Raw genomic sequence first — 24842 nt, 5'->3', positions numbered from 1 at the left:
GTGCATTATGTTCTTCTGCCTCTTCAACAGGCAAAAAACAAACATAAGGCTGTTATCTGTGTATCAGGTTAAGCTATCGCCTATCGGGGCAGCAGGTATGAACTAGACAAATGCACCTGTCCCACAAGCTCTAAAACGGGCAGCAGGGAAACAGCTCGCACAGGAACCTGTTGCTGTTACATCTACCAAAAAAATGATGATATGACGGGAAAATGGGGGTGGCTGATACCCGCCTTGGTGTTACAGGGGATGAGTGGGAAGGAGGGAACCTGGCGCTTTAGTTACCACCTGCCGATGCACCTGGGGGTCGGTCTCTCCGACGGGGCAGGGCTGGGGATGCTCCTCTCAGCTGCCTCCCTCGCGGACAGGGCGGCGATTCCCACCCAGCGCGGCCTGCTCCCCCTCAGAAGCCTCAGCCAGGGCCCGCTCTGTAACCTGAGCCGCCCCCCGCACACACACCAGGCCAGGCCGACTCCCCCCAGGGCCCGCCTGCCGCTGCCCCTGAGGGCAGGGCTCCGGCTCGTCCCCAGGAAGCGGGAGGCGAAGGGGAACCCTGCCCCTGCCCGAGCTAGCGGCGCTACTACCTACCGAGCACCGACTCCCATCCCCGCCGATCAGGGCCCTGCTGCCGGCCTCGCACGCCCCACAGATGGAGACAGCAGAGCCGCCGCTCCCCACTAGGCCCCGCCGCCGCCGCCCCCCCGTGGGCAATCCGGAGCCGCCCCCCTCTCACCTGGCTGCCTGGGCTGCGGCTCCCGGGCCGGCTGGTGCTGCGGGCGGGCAGGCGGGCGTCTCAGTCCATTGGCCGGGTCCCGAGGCGGGGAGGGGGGGCCTGGGAAGGGGGGGGCTAATCGCAGTGGCAGAGGGAGGCGGCGGACACAGGGCAAACACTAAAGAGAATGAACGCCGGGGGCAGGTCCGGCCGGGGAGGAAGTGACGGCACCACGCCTGAGTAGAGAGTGAGCCAATGAGAGTGGCCACAGAACCTTATAGCACCCGCCCATTTTAGCGTTCGCTGCCAATCCGCCAGCGGACCGACTCGAAGCACAGTCCTTATCCCGGACTGCATCTCCCAGCATGCACTGCTTACTCAGACCGCCTCATCTCCAAGGAGACTACAGGTTCCGGCATGCATCGCTCTCAGACCCCCAGATCTCCTAGGGAACTACAGCTCCCGGCATGCTTGGCTTCGTTGGGCACTCCGAGTTGAGAGGTACTTGAACTTGGTCAAACTTTCCCAAGGAGCCAGTCCAAGACGGGCCCCAGGCTGGGGTTCCTGGGGCCCCAGGCTGACCTTAGGCCAGAGACCATTCAGCAAATAGGGCCTGAAGCCTCGCTGAAAGTTGACTCAGACTCTGGTTGCCATTGGGGCCGTGCAGGTTTACCCTACCGCCCCAGGGGTGGGGGGCAAGGATCCTATGTTGGGGAAGGGCAGGGGCGCTGCTGCAGTGTTTCTGGTGCACTTGGTGTGGTACAGCCCTTGCTCCCCATTTGGGCCCTTCTTTCAGGTAGCTGGGAACCCCCCGCCTACACTGTCACTAGGTGAGAAGGCAAGCAGATGGGGTTTGTGTGTAGTGTGGAGCAAGAGCAGGCCCACTTGAGTTCCAGTTGTGGGCAAACCAGAGGGTCAGGCCCGCTTGGCTTGGCAAGGCGAGGCATCCCACTGCTGGGAGCAGGGTCCCAGGGTGCATTTTGTTTGAGAACATAAAAACAGCCATACTATTTCAGACTGAAGGTCTATCTAGCCCAGTATTCTGTCTTCCAACAGTGGCCAAAGCCTGGTGCCCCAAAGGGAATGAACAGAACAGGTAATAATCAACTAATCTATCTTATTACCCATTCCCAGCTTCTGCCAAACAGAGGCTAGGGCCACCATCGCTGCACCTGTCAGCTACTAGCTCTTGATGTACCTATCCTTCATGAACTTATCTAGTTCTTTTTTGAACCCTCTATAGTCTTGGCCTTCACAATATCCTCAGGCAAGGAGTTCCACAGGTGGACTGTGCATTATGTGAAAAATTCTTCCTTTTGTTTGTTTTAAACCTGCTGCCTATTCCTACCTGAGCCAGGACCGCTACAGCTAAGATGGATGTGAAGATGAGATCACAGGCATCCTATCAACTACAGCAGTGGAATTAATATTCACTACTACATAAGGGAGAAGTAGTTCCAATGTAGCAGTGTATTCGGAGTTGTCTCCTTCGATGATCTAAATGGAACATTGCATAGGGGGAGGTGGAGTTGGTCCACCCCAATCTCTAGCTCATAAAACAGCATAGGTGACAGCTGCTCTAATTAATCCAAGTGATGTATAGGCCCCCACCAGTTTCCAGAAACAGTAGGTGCTCACTTTCACTAGAGTAGAGTTGTAGTCCACAAAAACAACAAGGAGTCCGGGGGCACCTTGAAGACTAACAGATTTATTTGGGCATCAGCTTTTGTGGGTTAAAAAAACCCAAAACCTTCAAATGCATGGAGTGAAAATTACACATATAGATACTGCATCTGTAATTTTCACTCCATGCATCTGAAGAAGTGGGTTTCTTCCCATGAAAGCTTATGCCCAAATAAATCTGTTAGTCTTTAAAGTGCCCCCGGACTCCTCGTTGTTTTTGTGGATACAGACTAACATGGTTACTCCTGATACTTACTTGACAGCTGTAGTCCGGTGGCTCTCAACCTTTCCAGACTACTATACCCCTTTCAGGAGTCTGATTTGTCTTATGTACCCCCAAATTTCACCTGACTGAAACCTACTTGCTTACAAAAATCAGACATAAAAATACCAAAGTGGCCCAGTACACTATTACTGAAAAATTACTTACATTTCTTATTTTTACCATATAATTATGAAATAAATTAATTGGAATATAAATATTGCTTATGTTTCTGTGTATAAAGGAGTATAAACAAGTCATTGTATGTATGAAATTTTAGTTTGTACTGACTTTGCTAGTGCTTTTTACGTAGCCTGTCGTAAAACTAGGCAAGTATCTAGATGAGTTGATGTACCCCCACAAGACATGAGTAGCCCCAAAGCTACATGTAGCCCTGGTTAGGAACTACTGCCATAGACCAAAGCTAGGAAGAGAGTTTATATTCTAGACCAAGTTTCACATACTCCAGAGTGATTTTTAAGCTGTTTAGTTTGAATTACTCACTGTACCATTTAGCATCAACAAGGTCCCCGAGCGGGGAGATGAGATTGTAAACTCCGCACAGAAGGAAGCAGCATTTTGGGTTTATTTTGTTGTTGTACATAGCCCACAACAGCATCCTGGTCTACCAGTAGTGACCCTTTATACTATTGTAATACAAATAATTAGTTTAAAACCATTTAAGATCCTTAAATGGAAGCAAGTGCTGCACTGTAATTATGTGGGTGTTAGGGCACAGGTTTAAGGCCAAACAACGCAACATTAAGTGTTCATGTTCCTATCCTGCTGAACTTTATACCTGCCCGCCCCACCAATAAAATAGTAAGGAACTTTTTTCTAAGTAGGAACTTTTAAACACTGTTACTGTATACTTCAAGAGAATGAAAAACTGCAATAAGGAAAAAATATAGAATTTAACTGGTCTCTGCTGAGGAGTTTTAAGGATTGGAGAGTTTTAATTTGATTTTGAAATAGCAGCCAGTGTGTTATACACTCTCTGACTACAGAGCTCCTGCCTCAAAGAGCATACAGTCTTATACACACATGAATGGTAGAATATTAAAAAAATAAGGCCTATCAGTTTACGGAGACTTCTTTTTCTCTGCGTATTCAGTATTTGAAGTTGAGAGCCAGCATCAAAATTCCGTGTGCTTCTTATGAGCATAAGATTTTTGGTGGAGAATAGCGTAAGGGGAACATGGTGATACACCATACTTCTTGTAAAGTTTTGCCTACAGTAAAATAAAACTGATCAATCATTGTAGAAGTTGGTATGCACACCCTCGGTCGTAGCGAGCCGAGTAAGTAGGGGGAGAACTTAACGTTTCTTGCTCCAACCCAAGCATCAGAGTAAACTCCAAAGGACATAGGAGTTTCAGGCAGTATTTCCTGCATTCCTTGTGTAAGACCCAGCTCTGAAGAATATACGAGAACGGGCAAATAGTGGTACACAAGGCAACAGCGTGTAAATGGGCACCTTCGTAGAAATGTTCAAAAGGAAGCAATCTAAAGATGATACCTCCAAGGAAGGACTGGAATCACTGCCTTTTGTTCATGAGATTACTCCTTTTGACCAAATCTTGCAAAAATACGGGCACAGTCCATGGATCGAACAGGTACTTGCAAATGTCCAGACTATTTCATATCTAGAAGATAAATTTGCCAAATATATAATGGTATATAAACCTTCAACCTCAGCAGAAAGAGATTCAGCAGCAATTTAGCTACTATGGGAGGCAAGCAAAGAGTCACAGCTCTGTCTGCCTGCTTGCCAAGAGGAGAATGCCTCCCTGCAGAAGTTTTCCCAAGCAGAAAAAAAGATCAAGAAATGGAAGGTACTGAGAACAGGATGCAGAGTTAGATTCCCTTTGGGACACATTTAGAGAAGGGAAACAAAGGGGAAAAAAGTTAGCAGACCAGGACTGGAAAAAAAATAAGATAAAAAAAATTAAGTGTTACAAGAAATGGTTAAAAATTAACTTTAAAAACAAGGCAGAGGCCCTGCCAATCATAAATCGCACTGAATCCCTTATTAAACACCTTAAGCAAACATTGGAATTTGCAACCCACCAAGTAGCAGTGGTAACAGTAGGAAAATGGGGTGACAGCCCAGAAGATGGCACCCCTAGCTGGGATAAACCATGGGATCCTTGTGAAGTATGGGATGGAAATATTTGGAACAACAATTCTAAATGGACAGGACTTAAAAACCCCGTCACAGCCATAAAACAAACTGTGACCACCAAAGAAAGAGACCGGGGGAGCAAACTCTACCGACACCACAATGCCTCTATCTGCCTCCAAGCCATGTCAAAATGGTTAGAACCCCTAACTCAAAACATTTTTTCTAAATGAAGTTTAAATGCACTCCAACTTGCAGATCAAGAAAGTCTAAAAGTAACCAAAGTGCGGTGCCTAAGAAAGATCTGTGCCGCACCCAAAATTCGGGGGGGAGGGGTCATTAACAGAATGGTACAGGGGTCTGCAACCTTTCAGAAGTGGTGTGCCGAGTCTTCATTCATTCACTCTAATTTAAGGTTTCGCTTGCCAGTGATACCTTCTAAGTGTTAAAATATCTCTTTCTATAAGTCTATAATACATAACTAAACTATTGTTGTATGTAAAGTAAATAAAGGTTTTTAAAATGTTTAAGCAGCTTCATTTAAAATTAAATAAAATGCAGAGCTCTCTGGACCAGTGTTCAGGACCCAGGCAGCGTGAGTGCCACTGAAAAATCAGCTCGCGTGCCGCCTTCGGCACCTGTGCCATAGGTTGCCTACCCCTGAAATAGTATGTGCAGAGGACACAAAACTCATAATGCTGACAGCTTTTGCGGAACAGATGGGCTGCTGCCATTTAATGGCACAAGCGGTACTAATGGCCCAAGAGCCCAATGAGATAAGCATAACTATACCCTTTGAACCTAAACAACACGTTTGAAGCATGGGTGTGCCCTAGACAGCTATTTCCTATTTGTTTAGTTTGCATATATGGTTTCATTTTGCACTAATAGTCCATTTCCCGCCCCTCCCTCCCCCCGGAACTGTCTGCCTATAACCATCACTAACAAACTTAGTTTTGTTTTGTGTACTTGTGACACAAATTGTACCCACTTGACTCTGAAATTAACACCTGGAGTAAGTGTTCTTATTAAATACTGGTACTCTAGCAGACAAAAACAAGGTACGAGTCTTTTGATTTTACAGATTCCAAGCAGAACACCACTATCTGAAAATTTACTTTTCTGTATAACATGGCAAGAGTCTACAACCTTTCATAACCTTAGATTTGCCATAACATGTTGAGCCATTAAATCCAATGCTGTCCTTCCAAAAATAGCCACTAACCCTGTGTTCCAAAAGAAAGGCAAAAAACTGGCATCATTATGCAGCGGACCAATTGTGCAGGGTTGTACTGGAAGCTTTTTTCCCTAAGCCACTGTAAAATCAAACTTACAATCAGAATGGTGCATGAGATTTAACCATCACTACCAAATGTTATGCATAATCACTAATACCTACAGGAGGCTAAACTCCTCAATCCGTAAGTCTTTTGGGGGTGATTAAGCAGCAGCAAACTGCAGAACAAACATAAAATGATAATAAAATTATGGTGTGATGCCAAAAATAATCCTTATCGTCTTTTTCTGGAAGGTAAAATGCCAGCTAAATCAGGTCAATCTGTTTTGCCAGAGAAAGGTGTTGGGAGGAATTTTCTATTCAGAAATATTTATTCCTTTTTAGTACATCAGGTAAAAAAAAGCCCGCATTCAAAAGTTACAGTGTAACATTTAAGGCCCTGTAGCATTTAACTCCTTCACTAATCTAAAATTAGTTATTTTTGCCTCTGTTTTGCTTGTAAATTGAAAAAACCCTTGCAGGCATTCTGCATCATTCAACCATGTGTAAATAGCTTAGTTATAAAGTGTAAAGGATTGCATACAGGAATATATAATTCAATTACAAGCCCTTCATCAAAACAAACAGATGTGGAGCTTTCCATACATTACTCAATTCTACATTTATTCTGAGGATGCTTTCCAAATAAACCATAAGGAAAATATATTGTACAGCTTTAAGTACAGTGACAAGATGACCTTTAAAAGATCATTTGCCAAAATTAAAATATTAGACATCCATCCCATGTTTATTTAAATACCAGTTCCTATTTCGTCTTGATCTGTTGTGTAGTAATTGCTGTGTGCTGTTAAGATATCTTTGGTACTCCATCCCCGAGATGGTTGCAGTTCAGCAATAGGTGAAATTATAGGATTTACCTGTTTATTATTGTGAGGCTTAAAGGTGACCCACATAAGAAAAAGCAATTGTGTGCACTTTTTGGGGAGAGGAGGAGGCTGGTTTATGATATAGGAGGGATGTTAATTTTTTCTGATTAAATTTTTATATTAGACATTCAGATTTTACCTACATTGTTTTCCCCAAAAGACTATGGACATCTGAAGTAATAATGTGGAAGGGGAGAAAGGATGTGTAGCCAGATTACAAAAGCTGAATTAAGTTTTAAACAAATAGCTATGTAATCTGAAAGTCTAAAGCAACAGATGGGAGCGTGTCAGATATCTAACATGTCCAACTCTTCAACAGAGGGCTAAAGTAGCTTTGACCCCTCAAGTAAATACAAGATTATATTCCTAGAAAGGTAAAGCAAGCAGAAAAAGTTCTTTATAAGATACCACTCACAACTTCTTTATGCATCATTAAGCAGTAAAAATAGGGCATGGATCCATTTCTTTCATTCGCAGGTCACAGAAGTAGTTAAGTGCCTATAAAGCTCTTTTTGATATCCTTGCAAGGAGGTATTAAGGAAACAGTACTGTAATCAGCAATCATTTGGAATTTACCATATAAAGTATTGTTGTAATTTTATCATGCAGTCATTTATTTAGATACTTGCTTCAAAGTAGTCTAGTACTGACGTAACAAAAAACGGGTTGCACAATTCATCTTATGGTATTTGAATAATAATAATTTTCACCAGGCAGTTAAACATGTGAAGAAGCTTTGCTGGCTGCACTTTTTTTTTCTTTTTTTGCTGTTCTTGTTTTTCTGACACATTAGTAGCTTGTAATACATTTTCATCTCACTTCTGTCACTTTATATTGCACTGTTATGCATTATTTTAAAAACACAGTAGCTTAGGTTTTATAAGGTCCAATCATTTACTTCAAACAGTGGGACAGTATCTCAGGCTCTCACTAACTTAAGATTAATTTCTATTGTATGCATTAGGAACATCTCCACTCTCCCTTGCATTACAGTAAACAGTAATACTGACTTATCTTTATTGGTCATAAGGGATTTTAATTAAATGTAAGCTCCAAAAGAAAAAACTTTTTCCCTTTTTTGCTGCATAATTGGGCTAAGGAATTTTTCAAAAAGATTTTCCCTCTCCCCAATTACAAATATTAGGTGTGGGATATCTTTTATGAGGGAGGACTTGCAGGATTATATCGCAAGACTGAAATCTGAGAACTGACAGTTTTGGTTTTGTTAACACCTACTTAAGTCTGACTTACTTGAGAGAAAAAAATCTTAGGGTACGTCTGCAGTATGAAATTAATTCTAACTTATTCTATTCGAATTTTCGAAAGCAATTTTATACATTTGGTGTTGTGTGTCCCCACTAAAGCGTGTGAATTCGGTGGAGTGCATCCACAGTACCGAGGCTAGCACCGAATGTCGGAGCGGTGCACTGTGGGAAGCTATCCCACAGTTCCCGCTGCCCATTGGAATTGTGGGTTAAGCTCCCAGTGCATGATGGGGCAAAAACACTCTCACGAGTGAATGAATCCACCTCACATGTCCTCTTGTCTTTCTATCTACTCTTTTATCTAACCATTTCCCGCCTTTTTTTGGCTACCATGAACCAAGCAGCACAGCTTCCACCGCAAACTCTGCTCTCCCACTCTTGCATCGCTAGCTAATTTTTCCATGTTGTCAGTCCTGGGCTCCCGTGGAAGCTACAGATGGCAACAATTCCCCGTTTTTCGGCCATCGTGAACTGAGCCGCACAACTTCTGCCGCAAACTCTGCTCTCCTGCTCTTGCAGCTCTAGTGAGCTTCCCAACTCCGTGAAAGCTACAGAAGATAACCATTTATCGCCTTTTATCGGCCATCTCGAACTGAACAGGTCTGCTACGTTTCGTGCCCTTTTTCCAGGATTACCCATGCAGGTGCTATAGTGCGGCAATCATGGAGCCCACTCAGATCTCCGCTGCAGTTTTGACCATTGTAAATATCTCGCACGTTATCCAGCAGTATGTGCAGTACCTGCACAACAGGGCAAGGATGCGACGACAGTGCGATTACTATACTGATGAGGACATGGACACAGATGTACCTAGAAGCATGGCATGTGGTGATTGGGAGATCATAATGGCATTGGGCCAGGTTCATGCCATGAAACGCCGATTCTGGGCCTGGGAAACAAGCACAGACTGGTGGGACTGCATAGTGTTGCAGTTCTGGGATGATTCCCAGTGGCTGCGAAACTTCCGTATGCGTATGGCCACTTTCATGGAACTTTGTGACTTGCTGTCTCCTGTCCTGAAGACACCAAAATGAGTGCAGCCCTCACAGTTGAGAAGCGCATGGCCATAGCACTGTGGAAGCTTGCAATGCCCGACAGCTACCAGTCAGTCGGGAATCAGTTTGGAGTGGGCAAATCTACTGTGGGGTCTGCAGTGCTGCAAGTAGCCAATGCAATCACTGACCAGCTGCTATCAAGGGTAGTGACTTTGAGAAATGTGCAGATCATTGTGGATGGCTTTAATGCGCTGGGGTTCCCTAACAGCGGCGGGGCAATAGACGGAACGCATATCCCTATCTTGGCCCCAGCACACCGGAGCGGCCAGTACATAAAACCGCAAGGGGTACTTTTCCAAGGTGCTGCAAGCACTGGTGGATCACAAGGGACGTTTCACCAACATCAACATGGGATGGCCGGGAAAGGTGCATGACGCTCGCATCTTCAGGAACTCTGGTCTGTTTGAACAGCTTCAGGAAGGGACTTACTTCCCAGACCAGAAAATTACAGTTGGGGATGTTGAAATGCCTATAGTTATCCTTGAGGACCCAGCCTACCCCTTAATGCCATTGCTCATGAAGCCGTACACTGGCACCCTGGACAGTAGTAAGGAGCAGTTCAACTATAGACTGAGCAAGTGCAGAATGGTGATAGAATGTGCTTTTGGACGTTTGAAAGCACACTGGTGCAGTTTATTGACTCAGTTAGATCTCAGCACAACCAATATTCCAATTGTAATTGCTGCTTGTTGTGTGCTCCACAATATCTGAGAGAGTAAGGGGGAGACATTTATGGTGGGGTGGGAGGTTGAGGCAACTCACCTGGCGCCAATTTTGCACAGCCAGACAACAGGACCATTAGAAGAGTGCAGCAGGGAGTGCTGCGCATCAGAGCTTTGAAAGCCAGTTTCATGACTGGCCAGGGTATGGTGTGACAGCTATGTTTGTTTCTCTTGAAGTTACCTGCCCTAATATTATATAGGGGGGCAGGAAATAAAGTCAAAATTGTTTAAAAACTTATTTGTTGCGCAAGACATTGAGAGAAATCCGAAGGTAAACCGAGGGAGAGGGAGGTATTGGGTTATGGGGGTGGAGGAGGAGGGAAGGACAAGTCCAGAAACCAAATCAAAAGTTGGCATATGCCAGCTTTCTGCTCTGGGGTTGAGTGTGTGGGACCCCATAGCCTCGCCCATTGTGTTCTTGGGCGTCTGGGTGAGGAGGCTATGGAACTTGGGGAGGAGGGAGGCTGTTATACAGGGGCTGCAGCAGCAGTCTGTGGTCTTGCTGCCTTTCCCGCATTAGATCCACTATACAGCGGAGCATATCAGTTTGCTCCCCCATGAGCTTGACCATAGCGTCCTTCCTCTCTTCGTGTTCCTGTAACACTTTACAGGACTCGGCAATTGTTTGCCTCTACCATTCAGCTGGTCCCTATCAGCGGAGGACTGCATGAGCATGGCGAACATGTTGTCCCGAGTTTTTCTCCGCATTCTAATCTGGACCAGCCTCTGGGACAGAGTAGATAGGGGCCACGTTGAAACATTTGCACCTGCGGGAGGAGAAAAAGGGAGGGTAGTATTTTAAAAGATACATTTCAGAGAGCAAAGGGGACACTTTGGTGTGAGTAAGTCATCACACATGGCCAGGCAACAGAATTCAGTTTGCAGGCAGCCTAAGGGCACGTGGGCTTCTGCTTCTTCTACATTCAATTCAATGCTTTCAAACTGCTGGGCCCCCTTTCCCATAGCATGCAATGCCTGGTGGGTTTGCCATATAAAAGGAGGGCCTGTGGGCTCTCTGGGATGGTCACTTCACAGAACCCTGCCCCCCCCCCCCCCGCATGGCTCCGATGAGGCTCTAAGCAGGGATGAACCCTTTAAACTAAATATAAACACCCCAGTGCAGCTGGCTTTCCTCCCCGCCCCCACCGCCATGTGGTTCTGATCAGGCTCTCACTCGCCAGAAGTACCTTCTCCAGAGTCACGGTCTGGGAGCCCGCCTTGGGACTCGGGGGAGGCTATTGGCTCCAGCGTTTAGTTCCTGGTTAGGGGGGAAAACTGATTCCCCACTTGCCGCCTGTGCACTGTCCTCCTCCTCCTCCTCTTCATCCTCCAGTGACTCTTCCTCCTCACGCCATGCAACTCCCCCCTTGCAGGTGTCCACGGACAGTGGTGGGGTAGTGGTGGCATCACCCCCTATAAGTGCATGCAGCTCATGGTAGAAGCGGAATGTATGGGGCTGTGACCCAGAGCACCCATTCGCCTCCCGGGCTTTGTGGCACGCTTGCCTGCGCTCCTTGATTTATGTACAACATTGCTCTGTGTTCCTGGAATAGCCTCTTTCCGTCATGGCCCTGGAGACTTTAGCTTACGTATTTGCGTTCCTTTTTTTGGAACATAGTTCTGCCGTAACAGACTTGTCTCCCCAACATGCAATGAGATCCAGTACCTCCCGTTCGGACCATGCTGGAGATCGTCTGCGAATCCGGGACTGCGTGACTTCCTGTGATGGTGGACTCTGTATGGTTGCCTGTGATGGTGAACTGTGCTGATGGTGACCAAACAGGAAATGAAATTCAAAAAGTTCCTGAGGCTTTTCCTGCCCACCTGGCTAGTGCATTGGAGTTGAGAGTGTTGCCCAGAGCGGTCACAAGGGAGCGTTCTGGGATAGCTCCAAGAGGCCAATAATGTCAAATTTATCCACAATACCCCTTAAATCTGGGATTGCGATCTCGATTTAAGCGCTATTCCACTTGCTGAGGTGGAGTACAGAAATCGGATTAAAGAGCCCTTTAAATCGAAAAAACCAGTTTGGTTATGTGAGCGGAATAATTTTTTTTTCCGAATTAACTCGGCTAATTCCGAAATAACAGACTAGTGTAGACCAGGCCTTAGAGATTCAGCATGCCTTCACCTGAGGTCTGAGAAAGCACACATACCTGTTTCCTGGTTGTCCTCATCCAAAGAAACTGGCAGCAAAAGCAGAAGAGACAAACCCTGTATTCCTGCCATTTTGCAGGTAAAAACAAGTAGAACAAACGTTTGGAAGGGGAAAGTCAGGCTTTTTTATATACATTATAAAAGATAATCCTTCCTGCATCATTAAAGTTAACTTAATTACTTTAAAGCATCTTACCATATAAGGTTCTCCTCTTACTCGAGATTGTAAAATCTTTGAAGCAAGGAACCTGTTTAGCTATTTTGTAGAGCACCACGAAAGTTAGTTATTTTAAGGTTATTTTCTCATAACAGTGGTTTTCAACCTGTGGTCCGTGGACTCCTGAGGGTCCATAGCCTATGTCTAAGGAATCCATGAATGGTTGTCGTTACCATAGAGCAGCAGTTTTCAACCTCTGGGCTGCAGACCCTGGGGAGGGGTGTCTAAGATTTCCAAAAGGTTCCACACCTCCATCTGAAACTTTCTGGGGGTCTGCAAATGAAAAAAAGGTTGAAAACCACGATTCATGGCCACTTCCGTGGCGTAGGCCGACAGCTTGAACCATGCGGCTTTGGACAGATGTGGAGAATGAACAATAGTTTCTGTGCAAGTTTTAACTGAAGAATGACAACCCCGCAAGTACATTGTTCATTTGGTAAGCCAGGCAAGTTAAAAACAACTTGCAAATTATGCTTCACACAGTTTACATTAACACTGTTGCATTATATATATATTACACTATCTATCAAAGACCTGCCTAGCACCTTTCTGATATAAGATTATTCAAAACAGACTGCTTGGAAGTGAATATGATGCATGGTCCCTGGCTTTTGTCAGGTTATTGTTTAATTGTCAGGCCATAAAAAGGAAGCACAGTGTTGTGATTAAAGCCCAGAAGGGGAAATGAAGAGACCTGGGTTCTATTCCCAGCTGTGTTACAGATTCACTGTTAGTCTTGGGCAAGTCACAATCTCTTTGCCTTAGTTTCTGCAGGAAACTTTGGGGGGAGGGAAGAGGAAAAGAAAAGGGCCATGGAGAAAAGGGCCACGGAGAATCAGTTATGTAAAGTGATTTTAGACTTTTGGATGAAAGGTGCTAAAGAAGTAAACACATTAATATTTAAAACCATACACAATCAAAGTGTCAGAAACACATTGTGGTTTTAACGCAATATAACTTTCATAAGTTCATAGATTCCAAGGCCGGAAGGGACCACTGTCATCATCTAGTCTGACCTTCTGCATAATAGGCCATAGAACTTCCCCAAAATAATTCCTAAGGCATATATTTTAGAAAAATATCCAATCTTGATTTAAAAACGGTCAGTGATGGAGAATCCACCACAACCCTTGGTAAGTTGTTCCAATGGTTAATTACATTCACAGTTAAAAATGTACACCTTATTTCCTGTCTGAATTTGTCTAGCTTCAGCTTCCAGCCATTAGATCATATAAATTCCTCTGCTAGATTGAAGAGTCCATTATTAAATATTTGTTGCCAGTGTAGGTATTTATAAACTAAAACTGTCACCCCTTAACCGTTCCTCTTCGTTAATATAAATAGATTGAGCTGTTTGAGTCCATCACTATAAAGCACATTTTCCAATCCTGTAATAATTCTTGTGGCTCTTCTCTGAGCCCTCTCCAGCCTATCAACATCCTTCTTGAATTGTCGACACCCAGAACTGGACACACTACTCCAGCAGTGATCACACCAGTGCCAAATACAGAAGGAAAATATTCTCTGCTCCAATTTGTGATTCCTATTTATGCCTCTAAGGATTGCATCAGCCCTTTTGGCTTGGGTCTCAAAAAAAGGGAAAAAAACAAACAGTTACAAAACAAATAATCAGACAATCTAGAAACTTCTAGAAGTGGACATAATTCAGATTTGTTGAAACATAGGGATAACCAGATCAAATCAGTATTCCATCTATTCCAATATATTTACCATTTCCTGTACTAAGTGCAAAGCATGCCTCTTCAAATTTGACTTGACAAATTAAAGCACACAGCTCCTCAAAAAAATAAAATAAAATAAGGCCGTTCCCACATGCAATACTCCTCCTGGAAGGGTGAATGGAGGCACCTCACATACCATCTGGTAGTCGCATTGTTTATGCCTCATTAGCACTTAGATGGATGCAGACCAAGAACTTGGATAGAACTGTATCTGTCTGTGACAATCCCCAGTACCAGATGATTCAAGAGGTAAAAGCAAGAAGCTATGAAGTAGGCAGGTTTATTCCTGTCCATAAGAGAAGAAACCCCTTATCAAAGATTGCCTAGTGCCCCAAAAGCATGAGAATTTATCATCTTATCCAAGGTATTAAAAAAACTAAAACTAGTATTTCCATGTTCCTGTAGTGATTTACGTAGCCACTGTGGATTCTTCAGGAAAAATTTTGCTTTCAGTAATTTGCCGCCAAGCATAAAGGCCCCTGGATTTTATTTTATTCCTTAAAAATTTACTTCTTCCCACCCCTTACCCCAAGACACTGGTAAAGTTCCGAGGTGGTCTCTCTGGTTCCTTTTTGCACAGTTCCCTGATCCCAGTCTCAGGAGTTCAAAGCCAGTTTTATTTGTCTCACTACAGTATTAGTGCTCTAAGGGCCTGATTTTCAGAAGTTATGGGCATGCAAATTGAGTATTTGAGAATACAAATGAGCAGAGCATTTAACTGTACATTTGCATGTATGATCATGATAAAGTTAGGCATAGACTGAGATGCACCTAAAATAAACAAATTTCAATTTTTTCAATATAAATTTGAAGGGATGGGAAAAACACTTTAAACAAGTGCACAAAAACTGTTTTATATGACTGCAATTTTAGTACAATCCATTAGTAAAAGCCCATTTAAAGAAAAGAATCTACTAGTTTTAAAAATGTAAGATGGTGGTTTTTGTTATGTTTTTACTACATTATGCTATTATTCATTGCCCAAAAAGAAGGGGTGCTTTATAACCACAATTACCGCTTCCTACTTCTATTTTTATTACTAAAAGAGCAATACCTTGATTTGAATTGTCCTCCAAATATATTTTTAGTTTTGTTTTCAAGAGTGCTTAGAGTTAGAAGCACCAAAAAACCCCCAAAGAAACCTCCAAAACTTTGAAGTCCCACTATTATTATGTGTACTAAATGTTAGTTATTTTCTGATTATTAGTTTACAACAGTAAATGCACGTTTCTAGACATTTTAAACAAGTGTTTCTTATTTATTCACAATTTAGACAGTTTAAAGAAAGACACAAAAGAAATACGAATGACAACATCAAAATGAAAAGGAAGTTTAGTGACAGAAAGTGACTTTCTATAGCCAGTGCTCTCCATACATTTGAAAAGATTATCCAAACACTGCAGATGCAGAACTCAAATCAATGCCACACGATAAACTGCTGTTACTATTCTCTTTGAAATTAAAATGGAAATGGAAGTTAGCTGCCTCTTTATGATCACATGAACCACCTAATTTTCCATTTCTGCTTAAAGTAATATTTAATATCTTTTACAAGATGAATTCTGCAATACATTTTGAAGTAGCAACTTCACTTTGTCTGAACTCTGCTTAAAAGAAAGTCAGTGTCAATTCTCTTTTTAAACAAACAGTTTTCAATCTTGCTTGTCAAACATGCAATTCAGAGCAGTGTTACACTTGCGGCTTGGAGGTATCCTTGGAGATACTGCAAGGCTTCTGCATTCAGACTAGTACTCAGCATTGATGGAACCTTAAACATAAATAAGACAGAGGCATTAATATGTGCATGCATTAACCAAATACCACTATATTTCAGGATTCCATCAGTCTGAGGGTATAAGATACGGAGCTAACTGAAGTCCTGACACAAGGAGTTTTGCAATGTGAAAGCACTTCCTGCAACAGACATGCCATTGTCTGCCAGGCCAATAAATTAGTATCAGAGATCTTAATTCCTAGCATTTTTCAATATTGCATCTTGAAATTGAAATTAACATGAACAGCTTTGCTTATATTGTTGTATTACCAGTTTGGGTAAAATGTGAAAAATGAAAACAAACCAATTACAAAAATTAGGTGCCTTACACAGTAAGCTGTACCCTGATCTCTCTGCTCCTTAGAAATCTTGAAGAATACTAAGAGTTATGAAAACTTAAAAATATTATATAGTTTAAGGTATATTTAACTGCAGCCTATTAGTATGTCCAGGCACGAGACTATTCATCCTGAAAAGGTGTTTTCCATGACAACAGTAACAGAATTTGTGTTTTTCAAACCGTGGGTAGGACTCAGTACTAGGTCACAACATGTAAGGCACTGTGTCGCCTTGCTCTGATCAGCACTGCTGACCAGGACGTTAAAAATCCCTTCGGCGGTGCTGCCCAGCTAAGGCAGGCTAGTGCCTACCTTTCCTAACACTGCGCTGCACCCTGGAAGCGGCAAGCAGCAGGTCCGGCTTCTAGGCAGGGGGGACGCAGGGCTCTGTGTGCTGCCCCCATCTCAAGCACCGGCTCTGCACTCCAATTTCAGGACAATGGGAGCAGCGGGGAGGGGGGAGGGAGAAAGAGGAGAGAGGGTGCCTGTGGGCGAGAGCTGAGCACCTCCGTCTAGGAGCTGGACCTGTTGCTGGCTGCTTCTGGGGCACACCACGGTCCGCAGTACCAGGACAGGCGGGAAGCCTGCCTCTGCACCCCAGCTGCATTGCTGACCAAGAGCCACCGGAGGTAAGTCCACGCCCCAACCCTGTGCCCTAATCCCTTACCCCAGCCCTGAGCCTCCCCAAACCTTGAACCGCTTTCTTGCACCCCAAACCTCCCATCCCTGACCCAACCCCAGAGCCTGCACGCCCAGCCTAGAGCCCTGACCCCATCCTGCACCCCAACCCTCTGCCTCAGCCCAGAGCCCCCTCTCACACCGTGCACCCTTCATTCCCAGCCTGCAGCCCTCACCCCTGCACTCCAACCCTCTGCCCCAACCCTGAGCCTCTCCCACACCCCAAACCCCTCCTCCCCAGCTCTGTTGGGTTGCAGGCATCAACAATTTTATTCAACTAGGTCCCCAGAAAAAAAGTTTGAAAACCACTGACATAGCTGAAGATACTGATTTGGAGCTTTCCCATTCTATTTAACTCATTAGTGGCACTGGATGTTTTCTCTGGATTCTGCTTCGAGTCCAGGCATGATCTTCCCCAGAAGACCAATAAATGCATTAGAATCTAATTCAGACGAGTTTTTTTTTCTTCAACCTACCCTTTTCCCAAGAGAAGATAGTTTACCCTAAGAGGTGGCAACATTTTAAACTCTTCTCAGAATCCAACAGAAGTATCTGAGCCCTTATTAGCCTAGCTAAGTATACCTTACAGAAAAATACTTCAGTTGCAAACTAAATGAGTGAAACATCCACTCAGTTTTTCTGGCTAGCAAGACAACTTGCACAAAATAAATCCGTTGTCAAAAGAGTATCTTCTCTCTGCAGAAATGGAGATTAATGTGTCATACACTAACTGTTACCTACCCTGCCTGGACATGCTGTAGATAGTTTGTGAAGAGACTGTGCCAGGTGGATTTTAGGATTGTTCACCATTTGACCCACAGGATCATGCTCTTTTTTCCCAGCAAAGGCAAGCTGAGAGAATGCAGTCTGGTATCCTGGAGTATCTTCTATATCAATGAAGTGTTCTTCATCAGGGATGGTATCATCTTCAGGCAGTTCAAAGAGACCAATTAGAGCCTGCAGTAAAGGAGTCCTACCACAGGACGAAGGAGAGTAAAACCAGAATAGACACACATTATGTCAGCATGGATGAATTTTAAAAGAATACTGAAAACTCAAATTTATCTGAACCTGAGTGAGAACTAACAAAGGGCCAGGTGTTCATAGATTGCGTCCTGACTTGAGCAAATATGGGCTGCTTAGGTGTAATGGATGTGCACAAAAATTTACAGGCACAACTTGGGTGCTCTTATTAAAAAGATGGAGAATGTATTCATCTTGGATTGTCTCAAGTTCTCTTAAAGTGTCTAAGGAAAGCAACTCTTTTAGACTACTTCATTCATGCTGCCATTTAATTTTCTCCTAATATTCTAACATTGAGATCAAATCATTTTAACTATAACTTAAGTTACTTGCCATTTGGACAATAGAATTTCTATGAGGCTTGATGGCAAACAAGAATTTTATTAATGGAACAATGGCAACATCAGAACTAAAGTTATACATAGGCTCAATTATGTTGCCATTGACCAATGAGTCAAAACCTGGCTTGATTTTTCATAAATAATGCAAAGGTAAAGGAAAGAAGTATTCTCTCAAGCAGGATCCTAGCTGAACTGTCCAATGGTGCACCCCTGTCAGAGGGGTAGGGAGAGCTCAGTGGTCTGAGCATTGGCCTACTAAACCCAGGGTTGAGAGTTCAATCCTTGAGGGGCCATTTAGGGATTCAGTTGGGGATTGGTCCTGCTTTGAGCAGGGGGTTGGACTAGATGACCTCCTAAGGTCCCTTCCAACCCTGATATTCTATGAATACAGACATCTGCTCTGGAAGGAGCAGTGTAATATTTCTCTTAGTAACAGCAAACAGGCCTGAACACTCACTCCATATTGCAGCAAGCATATTTAAGACCACAAAAGAATAAAATATATATTTTTAAAAAGGGATTTGATTAATTCAACTGCATAAGCAACACTATCTTCACCAACAAACCTTCAGGAGTTGTTCTGCGCTTACCAGAGTTTTGTGTATTCTGTGTCCATCATGGGAGGACACTCCGTTAGTATTTTAGTAATACCAACAGCACAGATTTTCTTCTCTACTTGTCCAGATACTTTCTGTATTTCAGGAATTATAATTTTCTCCAAAACCATTCCAAACATCCTATTGTGATGTTGTAAAACGGAAAAATAAATATAAATAAAAATGGTGAAGGGGAAAAATCTACCAATTATATTTAAAATAAACATATACTAAAACTGTGTATGTAATCTTCAGGGAGCGATCTAAAGAAAAGCAATGCTATGCCACCACAGAGGTGACCTGAAATGGGTTCATTCAAAAATCCAAACCAAGTTAAGTTTAATTTCCTAACAGGAACAGAATCAAACTTCACAATTCCCCACGATCTTCAGTGAAGAGATCTAACAAGTTCATTCAATAGAAATCACATGGAAAAGTACGTTAGATACACTAGGAAGAAAAGAAAGACTAGAGGATATGAGAACTACCCAGCCGTAGAAAACAAAATTAGGACAGCAACAAGAGGCATCAGAAAACCATACAAAAAAGTGGAATCTAGCATGACAGAGCATTCCCAGAGGACCCAAGCTGGAAATTGTGTGTAGGAAGCACACACTTCCCATGGATCGAAGTGAAACAGGGACTACCTCTTGCCCCCTTCAGGGGATACTCTTTGGCAGATACTCAGACAATCAGAATGATTCAGGAGGAAACCACAATCAGCCAGTCTCAGCAGAAGAAAGTATTACTGCTACATGGAGCCTTTGATATGATAGCAGAAATCTCAGAGGATAACCCCTCCTCCAGGATGGGGGGTGGGGTGGGGTGGGAGAGATAAAATGACTATTTAGTTGAAAGGACAAGTAGCCAACCAACTATTTCTCACTTACAAGTAGTAAATATACAAAAAAGTTTTACGTAAGAATGATACTAACTTTGGCTGTATGCTGTCAAATATTTCTTGAAGCGCTAATGCCCCATATTTTACACAGTACAAATTAATGAAGACTAGGAAACCTATTGAAAGAAAAGGATCAAGTTAAAAACTATCTAAAGAATATTTGTACATACTACTGTATAACAAGAGACTTCTCTGAACAAGCTTTAGAATGAGAAACAGACTGCACCATTACTACTCAACCTGGCATAACCATCTGATTTCAAAAAGTGACATTTTTTTGATAAGATTAGAAATGGTGATCCAAAGAATGTAAAATTTTAGTTATAGGAACTAGAGTCATTCCAGTTATCGAGATTTGTTCAAAAAGAAAGGCACAGGGTACAATTTTAGATATCTAAAAAGAAATGAACAGAGATTGATTTTCTCATGCAATGTGTTAAAGCTCCTGCCATAATTAGATAAACTAAGAATTAGAGCAATTGTAACACAACTGTCAACCCTCTTTCCTATCTGGCTGTTAGGAAAATCACTTAATTTCAGTTTGATGTAGGTTGTTATAACAATCATACCATTCTCATTCCTGCCAAAGACACACATTTAACTATAAGACTAAAGATTTTGTGGCATACTGTATGATTTACATAGTGAAAGAACACAACATTTTACACTGAGTAACTATGATAATCTCTAAATTATGGTACAAATCACCAAAACACATTTCACATTTCAGTTATTTGCCATACATTTTGTTTGTGTAACGCAAAACCATAACAATGACCACAGTTGTGTTAAGGCAGAATAACTTCCCAAATACATGAAATGTGAGAGTCCTATGTGCTGATCTGTTGATATAATTGACATACAAGCACATCAGGTCACTGTACAGTTTCTGCTTTTAGAGTGCAAGTTTGATGAAGCTGGAATACATATTGCTTCTCAGTATCAATTTGAGATGAAAATGAAAGTCTTATGGAGTGTTTTATCAACAGTGGAGTCAGCAATATGAAGGTGGAAAGGAACACACAAGTCTTTCCCCATAACTTTTTATTTCTCTTATTTTAAGGTTTTGGATGGATGGAGTGCAACCTTAACTGCCTCGAGATGTAGTTTTTGTTTGGTAATGGAAATAAGTTGGTATAAATCACAGAAGTTCGAGATGCAAAAGACCTGTTAGGTCATGTACTCATCCCCCTTAACCACTGCAGGATTCTTCCCTATGGTAAGTTCACCCAGTCACTTTCTGTGTTCCAAGTTATAGGGATTTCTGTATATCAGAATTCATATATGACACAAAACTTACTTTTGATAAACTTTGTTGTTTTGGAATTTTGAAGTCTTTGGAATAGTAGAATGAAGATTTGCTTCCTGTACTGGTCAACTGATTCTCTAGAAATTTAAAACAATAATTCAAGTTACAACTGTAACTTGCTAATGTAGTTTATAGAAAATGTATATAAGAGTTTAATTTAAAATTATGACATCTGATTGAATTTAGCACTGGTATCTTTCAAAGTACATAAATATGTCTGGTCTTCAGTAATTAGGCTTGAACCTAGTTTCACAAGTTATACTCACGGAGGCATATGCTCTATAATACTGTTGAGAAGATAGAAGCCTTGATGGTCATTAGCTTTAGAGGCAATCAGCTTCTGGAACACACCTAATAATCCAGGCTGTAAGTGAAACAAATGGAAGACAGCATTTTTCTCTGGTGTGACTTAGCAGATATGAGAAGAACTAGCAAAAGTCATGCACCTATTTTCCTAAAAAGTATATCAAGGAGAATCAAATAAATCAATTTAACAGACAATTTCATTTCTGCAGTTAGGGACAAAAAGATTTAGCAAAAGAACATTGATGGAACCAAGTGTTCAAGAGTTAGAGCTAACTTTGAAAACTACATGAAAGTCAATCTTAATTCAGAACATGGCTGCCTGCCTGTTCAATGGCATTATTTGCTCAGGCCTGGCTCTCTGAGGCTGGGTGGTGATGGAGGGTCAGGATACGCAGAACAAATCTGCTGCTGGAAGTTGCAGGGAGAAGCATGGAGAGCATATTTGTTCCTCACTATTCCAATACTCTTTCTGGGAGAAATCCTTGTCCTTTCCTGTTCCAGAGCTCTACCGAGATGCACCAGCTTCTTCCATCTCACTAGCAGAACTGGGGAAATCTATTTGCATGCAGGGCCGGCTCCAGGCACCAGCATCCCAAGCAGGTGCTTGGGGCGGCAATCTGCAAGGGGCAGCAGTCCATGTGTTTTTGCCCCCAAGCAGCGCGCTGAATTGCCGCCGCGGACGGCGGGCGCAGTCCATGTGCCTTTAGGGCAGCACGTGCGTTTCCGCAGTGGCGACAGCTTTTATGTTCAGCTGTCCGGCTAAAGACAGAAGCTGCCTCCGAATTGCCACTGCGGCGGAAATGCGCATGCCGCCTAACGGCACATGGACAGCCCCCGCCGTCCACGGCCACAATTCGGCGCGCTGCTTGTGGCGGCAAAAACAGTAGAGCTGGTCCTGTTTGCATGCCAAGAGCAGCACGGACTGGGCACAAGAATTCTGCATCTACAATGGTTAGCTGTGTGACAGAGTGGTTGCCATTAATAAAGAAAAATGGAATGAAGAGGATGTGCAGTGTACATTGTGTTGTGTACATTATTCTTCAGTTTACTGTGTGAGAAGTTTGAGTTTACAAAGGGAGTAAAAACTCTGCATTAATCTTGCTATCTACTAAATTTATTAAGTTTTGGAAAGTGTGTCAGTATCTCATTTGTCTAAATTGAAAAATGCAGTGATAGGCATGTTGCAGTCAAATTAACCCAACTTACAATTTTGTCAGCTGCAGCACTTGCTATTGTACTGGCACCCTTCTCTAAGTATGCCTGGAGGAGTCTCACCAAAGGAGGAATGTTTCCTGTCCTTTCCCACAGTACTGGTTGGAGGAGATGAGGAAACAATGCCATGTAGGATGACGGGATGTCATTTTTATGCATTTCCAATAGCAGGGACATCACTTGAAACACGTATGGAATAAACTCTGTTATGAGGGAGCAGAAAATGACATTTACATATAGTTGAAAGGGTCACTCTCAATTCATAGAAACATATTTGTCTGAATTATTTTTAAACCTACTATTGTTACAAGTACCTATTGTTACAAGTTACCTAAGATCCCTGTAATGAAACCTATGAAAAAAAGCTTTTCTGCCCCCACATATACTTATTTTATACATTTGCAAGCATTTTGTGTATAGTCAAATTCAAATTTTCTCCATTTGTCAATCTTTCACAATGCAACAGAGAGGAGAAAAACTTGAAGCCTATGTAGATGTTAATTTTTGTAGCTTTCTGACAGGATGATTTTAAAAAAATAATTGCAATTAATCATAATTAATCACACTGTTAAACAATAGAATACCAATTATTTAATTATTGTTGGATGTTTTCTACATTTTCAAATATATTAGATTTCAACTACAACACAGAATACCAAGTGTACAGTGCTCACTTTATATTATTTTTTATTGCAAGTATTTGCACTGTAAAAATACAAAAGAGGTGAATTGAAAAAAACTATTTAATGCAAGTATTGTAATGCAATCTCTTTATTATGAAAGTTGAACTTACAAATGTAGAATTATGTACAAAAATACTGCATTCAAAAATAAAACAATGTAAAATTTTAGAGCCTGCAAGTCCACTCAGTCCTACTTCTTGTTCAGGCCATCGCTCAAACAAGTTTGTTTACATTTTAGAGAGATAATGCTGCCTGCTTCTTGTTTACAATGTCACCCGAAAGTGAGAACAGCCATTCTCATGGCACTGTTGTAGCCAGCATCACAAGATATTTACGTGCCAGATCCACTAAAGATTCATACGTCCCTTCATGCTTCAACTATGATTCAAGGGGACATGCTAATGATGAGTTCTACTTGGTAACGATCCAAAGTTCATTTTCATTATCTGAGTCAGATGCCACCAGCAGATGTGTGATTTTCTTTTTTGGTGGTTTGGGTTCTGCAGTTTCCACATCGGAGTATTGCTCTTTTAAGGCTTCTGAAAGCATGTTCCACACCTCGTCCCTCTCAGATTCTGGAAGGCACTTAAGATTCTTAAACCTTGGGTCGAGGGCTGTAGCTATCTTTAGAAATCTCACATTGGTACCTTCTTTGCGTTTTGTCAAATCTGCAGTGAAAGTGTTCTTAAAATGAACAGCGTGTGCTGGGTCATCATCCGAGACTGCTATAACATGAAATATATGTCAGAATGCAGGTAAAACAGCGGAAGACATACAATTTTTCCCCATGGAGATCAGTCACAATGAGTGTCATCAACATGGAAGCATGTCCTCTGGAATCGTGGCCGAAACATGAAGGGGCATACAAATTTTTAGGATATCTGGCACATAAATACCTTGCAATGCCGGCTACAAAAGTGCCATGCAAATGCCTGTTCTCACTTTCTGGTGACATTTTAAATAAGACAAGGGCAGCATTATCTCTTATAAATTAAAACAAACATTTGTTTTAGCAATTGGCTGAACAAGAAGTAGGACTGAGTGGACTTGTAGGCTCTGAAGTTTTACGTTGTTTGTTTCTGAGTGCAGTTATGTAACAAAAAAAAAATCTACATTTGTAAGTTTTCACTTTCATGACAAAGATTGCCCTACGTACTTGTATGAGGTGAATTGAAAAATACTATTTCATTTATCATTTTTAGTGCAAATATTTGTAATCCAAAGTAATACACACTTTGATTTCAATTACAACACAAAATATATATGAAAATGTAGAAAAACATTAAAATATTTAATAACATTTCAATTTTTTTTGTGCGATTAATACTGCAATTAAGGGTTAATCAGATGTGTTAACTGCAATTAATTGACTGCCCTAGTTGTAAGTTACCTATGTTGTTTTGTTTTTTTTTTAAATTGGTTAAATTTTCAGTTGGCATGTCCTTTATGAACAAGGAGATATTGGGATACTGTATTTTATAAATAAACCTCTTTGGGACCGTAGACATAATATGTAACTCAGAATTACTGCATTAACAAATATGTGTAGTAAGTCATTGCACATTACATACACTACAACAT

The 24842-nt window shown here is 42.2% G+C and overlaps 2 protein-coding genes and 1 long non-coding RNA gene across 9 annotated transcripts in view; 1 reads left to right on the top strand and 2 right to left on the bottom strand.

The window, feature by feature from the left end:
* STAU1 (staufen double-stranded RNA binding protein 1) overlaps window positions 1–901 on the bottom strand; it is a 53969-nt gene extending 53068 nt beyond the window's left edge. For 3 of the 6 annotated variants that reach the window (XM_050918128.1, XM_050918129.1, XM_050918130.1), the window contains exon 1: window positions 734–899. The gene's annotated coding sequence lies outside the window, so the exon portion shown is untranslated. Of the gene's footprint in view, window positions 1–588; window positions 653–733 lie in introns of those variants that run through there. The other 3 variants (XM_050918131.1, XM_050918125.1, XM_050918126.1) reach the window with 3 other exon arrangements.
* A 248-nt stretch (window positions 902–1149) lies between these two features.
* Window positions 1150–22558, top strand: LOC127030764 (uncharacterized). The gene is made up of 3 exons (XR_007768470.1): window positions 1150–1213; window positions 20815–20970; window positions 21868–22558. It is a non-coding gene; the product is annotated as an uncharacterized LOC127030764 (long non-coding RNA).
* CSE1L (chromosome segregation 1 like) overlaps window positions 15328–24842 on the bottom strand; it is a 36455-nt gene continuing 26940 nt past the window's right edge. For both annotated transcript variants that reach the window (XM_050917277.1, XM_050917279.1), the window contains exons 19-25: window positions 22573–22781; window positions 21327–21424; window positions 21052–21137; window positions 19786–19867; window positions 18845–18991; window positions 17632–17863; window positions 15328–15868 (exon numbers count right to left, since the gene is read on the bottom strand). In XM_050917277.1, coding sequence (XP_050773234.1) covers window positions 15779–15868; window positions 17632–17863; window positions 18845–18991; window positions 19786–19867; window positions 21052–21137; window positions 21327–21424; window positions 22573–22781 — 944 coding nt within the window. In that variant the 3' untranslated portion in view covers window positions 15328–15778. The remainder of the gene's footprint in view (window positions 15869–17631; window positions 17864–18844; window positions 18992–19785; window positions 19868–21051; window positions 21138–21326; window positions 21425–22572; window positions 22782–24842) is intronic.

This window comes from Gopherus flavomarginatus, chromosome 11 (genome assembly GCF_025201925.1).
Source record: "Gopherus flavomarginatus isolate rGopFla2 chromosome 11, rGopFla2.mat.asm, whole genome shotgun sequence".
NCBI classification, from domain to species: Eukaryota; Metazoa; Chordata; order Testudines; family Testudinidae; genus Gopherus; species Gopherus flavomarginatus.
The sequence above is the reverse complement of the archived record's forward strand: the minus strand, read 5'-3'. Positions and strand labels throughout refer to the sequence as shown.